Raw genomic sequence first — 6,190 nt, 5'->3', positions numbered from 1 at the left:
CTAGCTCTACAGTATGTATTCAGCAGTAGAGTTTAATACAGTGTGAAGAATAATTGATTAACATCCATAACAACCCTAGGCTAAGTGTTGTGCCTATGGTAGCAATAAGAATGAGCAAGTAACCTCATTGGATTGACATGAAAGTGTCAAACACTGGACTCTTGCTGGCAGGATGGGAATGAAGAAAAGTATTTCCCTCAAACATGCTGATATTTTGGGAGCAGATCAACAGCTTCTCAAAGGACACCAATTTTACATCTCTGGTATCTCAGAGCGCGGGATGGGAGAAGGCATTTATATAAAAGGATGAATTTTGCTCCGTCTCCACATTCCTCAGAAGGAAAGATTTAACATTTTTTATAAACTCTAGGGCAGGGGTGTCAAACTGCCAGCCCGCAGGCTGGTTGCATCATACGGAGGCCATGCCCACCCCAGCTCCGACAATGAAAAAAAGTCCTGATACGTCACGACACATCACGTGATGCAGCGAGTTTGACACCCGTGCTCTAGGGGATTCTTTCAGGAATCACAAGATTATTTATTAGGGCTTTAAGAAAAAATGTTCAGTTCTTTAGCATATGGCCATGGTGCATTTTGGAACTGCAGTGATATCCTTTTGTTGCTAAAAAGCCTCCAATGTTGGGCATTTGATTTTGATTTTCCTCATTCACACGTGCTGATCCATAGTTTTGTTATATAAATCATGGTCAATATTATACCTCATAGTAGTAGTCATCTGATTTGTTTGGTTTTAGTTTTAGTAAAACATGGGATGGAATACAGTTAATGATCATGTCTTAAAGCGATACATGAATTCAGGCAATAATTATTTTATTTCCTAATCAAATCAAATACTAACTATAGAGCCTTTTACCAACTTGGGATATAAACAGAGAAATAAAAAACAGTATTTTTTTTCACTGCTCAATTGTGTCAGATTTTCAGAGATTGCCTGGACAGGACCCTGTAGTTTATTGGGCAAGATTTTTCAGAAGTGGTTTGCCATTCCTTCTTCCTAGGAGTGAGAGAAAATGACTGGCACAAAGTTGCTCACCAGATTTTGGGCCTAAGACAGGACTAGAACTAATGGCATCATAATTTCTACCTGATTCCTTAACCATTACACTTCTTTCTCAAGAACGCTCTCAAAAAACAGTAATAATAGAACCTAAATTAAGCTATGACTTAAACTTAAATATTAAGACCTTACACAGAATAATGTAGTATTAAACCAGTTCTAAATTAAATTTTAGATTTGGATTTAGATTGGCTTGGATGCAATCCCGAAACAACTGGAGAACAACTTGAATTGGCATTGACAAAATCCCTATCAGTCAATTGCAAAAGGCAGTTTTACTTGCAACAGCTTATATCCTGTGATGATCTGCCTCCCCCAGGTCAGGGTAGATTTGATAGGTGAATAAAAATACCAAATCCAGTCTAAACATCTGACTGACTGTGCAACAAACTATTTGTATGTTGCTGACTCCCAGTGATTCTGGATAGCTCACAACAATCAAACAATAGAAGATGGCAAACACAACAGTCCAGATGGAATGAAGAGAAGGATATTACTGTCCTTTGCCAAAGACCTCTTTTCTGAACAATAATAGAGAAGGGGGCCATCTGGAGCTCATTGGGAATCTTTTTTGAGAGGGTGGATGCTACTACAGGGAAGACATGCTTCCAGTCTCCCAACATATGACATTATTTAATTGAAGGAACTTGGAGAGTGCCAATTCTCCAAAGTGGAGAATCAAGAGAAACGGGCAGTCTGTAAGGAAATCCCTACAGACTGGTATTTTAAAGTGTCCCCAAGCAAACCCCACCCCACAGTTCATCTGGGTGGTGCAGACCGGCAGATCCCCAAGTCCATCGATGGGAAAAGAAAGATAATATCAGTCTGGCTCCGTTTGTGCTTAATCATTCCACAGCTCTTCACACCTCATTTTGAGGAAGGAGAAATAAACCAGGTCCCAGAGGTTTGTGTCTCTTCTCTCCCCCCCCCCCCTTTCCCCAGCTGCCCGCTTAGGGAGGGTAAGTTCAGAGGGATGCATACTATAGGAGGCAATTTATTACAATGGAATAGCAGACAAACAAAAGGTAAGTGTAGAAGAAGTGAAAGCAATAAAACCCCTGCATGCATATTCCCCCTCCCCCTTGGGAGCATGGCAGAATCCAGGAGGAGATTGAGATTTGGTTTTAGATCAGAGGAGAATAGTTAGAAATGAAATATAAATGGATTCTGACACAGCACCTTGAATTGCACCTGGAAACAAAGATTATCTCAGAAGTAACGTATGGGATTATTTGTTTTTGTTAGTTGCGAACTCATGTCCGACCCATCGCGACCCCATGGACAACGTTACTCCAGGCCTTCCTGTCCTCTACCATCTTCTGGAGTACATTTAGGCTCACGCCTGCTGCTTCAGTGACTCCATCCAGCCACCTCATTTTCTGTCATCCCCTTCTTCTGTTGCCCTCAGTCTTTCCCAGCATTAGGCTCTTCTCCAGTGAGTCCTTCCTTCTCATTAGGTGGCCAAAGTATTTGGGATTATAGATACTTTTTTTTTGTTGATTCTAGAACTAACATCTGTTAGCTCTTAAGTTCATGGTATTTTTCTTACATTTGCCTGATCTTTTTCTTTTACGTTATCCACATTTATGACCATTACTACAGTACAGCGTATGATAGGAATAGTGAATCTGAAATATACTTAACTTAGAAATGTCACTTGTAAGGTAACTCTGTATTCCTGTAGTGAAAGAGCTGTCCATGTACAGTATTTATCTTCTATATTTACTTTTAACCAATTATTTTGTGGAAGAACTCTCCCCTTAAAGCCCTTCATGGCATGGGGCCGGAGTACCTTAGGGAACATCTGCTGCCGGCATCAAGCTCCCTGCGCCCTGTGCGTTCCCACAGAGAGGGCCTCCTCAGGGTGCCACCGATCAGAGAATGTCGATTGGTGGCCCCCAGGGGGAGATCCTTCTCTGTGGGCGCTCCGGAGCTGTGGAACCAGCTACCGGTAGAGCTCCGGATGGCGCCCGATCTTCGCTCCTTTCGTCGTGATCTCAAGACGTTTCTGTTTGTTCAAGCCGGCCTAGCCTGATGGGGATTGGTGGGGTTTTTTAATTTTGTGCTTTAATTTTAACTTGATGTTTTAGAATTTTATTCCAACTGTTTTAATATGGGCAATTATTTAATCTTGTTTTAACGTTTGTATTTAGTATTTTATCCTGCCCTGTGAACCGCCCTGAGTCCTCAGGGAGAAGGGCGGTATATAAATATTATTAAATTAAATTAAATTAAATTACCTGCTGACTGCTAATTTTGCTAATTTTGTTTTTGATAAAGGACTCTTTCAAAAACATTTGAGAATCTTTTGGCAGATAGAAATACCAGTATTCAATCTTTCTCTCTAACCGTGACTGCATTTTTCCTGACACTTTTTTGTCTTAGTTTATATATGTATGCTTGTAGCTCATTTAGGCAGCTGGCACCATATTTGTCCTCTGTACTAATAATGATTCAATGTAATTAGGGATAGGGGAGCATCCTGGTTTTAATTTAATGTCTCTTCCTTTTCAGATCTGGAGTCATCAGGACCGTCAGTGCATTCTCACTGCCTTAGCACAGTTATTGCTAGATAAAGAATGCACACTTCTGATTGGCCGTCAGCTTCGTCCAATCTTATTGGATTTATTGGAGAGAAATGCAGAAACAATTAAATCTTGTGGCCAGATCAACCATGATCTTCATGAGAGACTCTGTGTTGCAATGAGCAAACTTATTGGTGATCATCCAGATGTGATGCCGTAAGTGATGATATAAGCATACATATTTTATAATATACAGCAGCAGATAGTTGGAGGGAGACTAAATTAAAATGATATTAAATATATTAAATTGTTTAGGATCTTTTTCCCAGAAGATTTCCATGTAAGCAGTGTAAGAATTCTAAGATTTTTTTTCAAAAAACATACTGTATAGCTGAAATTTTTATAAAATTGTCCCACTGATCAAGCATTTCAAGGGCCTTGGTGGAGCAGTGGGCTAATGCCTCCTTAAGTAACACCAGCTGCCTGCAATTAGTTCAGGTTCGAGTCCCACCAGGCTCAAGGTTGACTCAGCCTTCCATCCTTCCGAGGTAGGTAAAATGAGGACCCAGATTGTTGGGGGCAATTAAGCTGACTTTGTAATAATGCCGCTTGGGGGGGGGAAAGCCCTAATAAGCAGGCATATACATCGAATGAAGGCTATTGCTAAGCACATTGGTTTGTGCTTAAAATTGTAAGCCGCCCTGAGTCTTCGGAGAAGGGCGGGATATAAATGGGATTAAATAAATAAATAAAAATAATAAAAATTTCCATCTAAACTAGTTTCAGTTTTATTGTATGGAGTTGAGATGTTCCTATGCATTTTAGTTTTTAAAAAAGATATTTTACAAAACAATTTGCTTATGCCTATCTTTAAGTATTTTTCAAGAAGTCCATTTAATTGAGAAGACTTAGTTATTTAACAATCAATTATTTTCAGTTAGACATATTTGTGCCTCTGTGCATTCAGGAGCACTTTTCTGGATCTGAATCAGAAGTGTTACATAGTTGTAATGATTATGTACACCTCTATTCTGTGCTTTATTTTAAAAATTGGAAATTAACGGTGTTCTCTAGATAATACTCAGGTCTTACTTGGATTCCATATACAAATTTCAATACAGTTTTTTCCTTCTAGGATATGTAAGTTGACTTTAATTTCTGAAAAAGAAAGATTTTAGCTTAATTATGCTTGTTTAAGTCTGCCAAAGTGGCATTATCAGTTATTTTCAAATTCATCAGATAATAGCATGATATATGTCTTCTAGCAAAAACTTTCGCAAGCACTGAAATTTATTGAAATTTCAATTGAAATTTATACACTGTTTTTGCTGTGGTTGTATATTATTCTTGGTACTATTGTTTTGTGCAGATTTGCTTTGAAATACTTTAAGGATACTTCACCTGTGTTTCATCGACTTTTCCTGGAAAGTTCGGATACAAGTGTGGTTCGATATGGACGGCGCAGAATGAAATTAAGGGATCTCATGGAGGCAGCCTACAAATTTCTCCAAAAAGATCAGTCTGTATTCAGAGAGTTGTGGGACTGGAGTGTTTGTGTCCCTTTATTAAGGAGTCATGATACTTTGGTTCGATGGTAACTTTAATTTTCTTACATTTATATGGCTCATTTAATGAATAGGGAAGGCCTTAGAAGTCATTTTTATTTTTATTACATAATTCATGGGTTAGATTTTAAAGCAGACAAGATTACCTGACCGTATAAGAGCTTCTAAATTGACAGGCAGAGGAACATTCAGTAAAGTTATTCAGGGTAACTTTATGTAGCCTAAATATAAGTAGAATGGACAGTCAGACAAGGTTTTCATTAGATCCCCAGAAAATGAGAATTATTCCTGATGTGCATATAAGTTAGTTCTTGCATCTTTCATTTAGAATACTGTGTGTGATAACTTGTTCACCATGTGTTCATGGACAAGTTTGTATAATGGAAATTACCATGTGTTTATGGACATGTTTGTGTCATGGAAATTGCTATTTTGTGCTTATTGATACATGAAAGTGCTCTGATAGAAATCTTATTAGACTCATAAAAGCTCCAAGGTAGTTGAATTTTTGCTTAAAAGAGTTTTTAGTAAATGGGTAATGTTTTCTCTCTACTTCTACTAGATCTATTGTTAAACATTTAGCTTTGATTACCCTGATCTTGCTAGAAAAGCAGATCAGTGTCAAAGTAATGATGAAAAGTGGCCAGACAAACTAATTTGATGTTTTTATGGTATTTGTTTCTTTTCCTGTAAAATTCATCCCTTCATCAGGGTATTGGGTTTAAAACTGATGAAGCAAAAGGTTTGTTAGAATCTTCATTAGGATAATACTGTAGATTTCCACAGCTGAAGTCCAGAATCCTTCATTAGTCTCACTCAAAAACATAAAACTTGCTTCTCTGATTTGTTCTTCTCATTTTACATTAATTCTATGTTATCAGTGTTTTTCCTCTTTTTCCTCTCCTGGTAAGTGTTAACATTTAAAACTCGTAATAAGACTGATACGGCCCATTTTTATGGGCAACTTATAACTGATTTCATGAAACCAGTGATACAGATTAGAGAAAGTATTAAACTAAATG

At 38.0% G+C, this 6,190-nt stretch overlaps 1 protein-coding gene across 1 annotated transcript in view; it reads left to right on the top strand.

Annotated features, from left to right (window-relative positions):
- The window catches only part of MDN1 (midasin AAA ATPase 1), a 126,133-nt gene that overhangs the window by 1,026 nt on the left and 118,917 nt on the right, over nt 1-6,190 (top strand). The window contains exons 2-3 of the mRNA XM_081331608.1: nt 3,593-3,819; nt 4,973-5,197. Coding sequence (XP_081187734.1) covers nt 3,593-3,819; nt 4,973-5,197 — 452 coding nt within the window. The remainder of the gene's footprint in view (nt 1-3,592; nt 3,820-4,972; nt 5,198-6,190) is intronic.

The sequence above is a fragment of the Vipera berus genome (genome assembly GCF_964194415.1).
Source record: "Vipera berus genome assembly, chromosome: 1".
NCBI lineage: Eukaryota > Metazoa > Chordata > Lepidosauria > Squamata > Viperidae > Vipera > Vipera berus.
The sequence above is the reverse complement of the archived record's forward strand: the minus strand, read 5'-3'. Positions and strand labels throughout refer to the sequence as shown.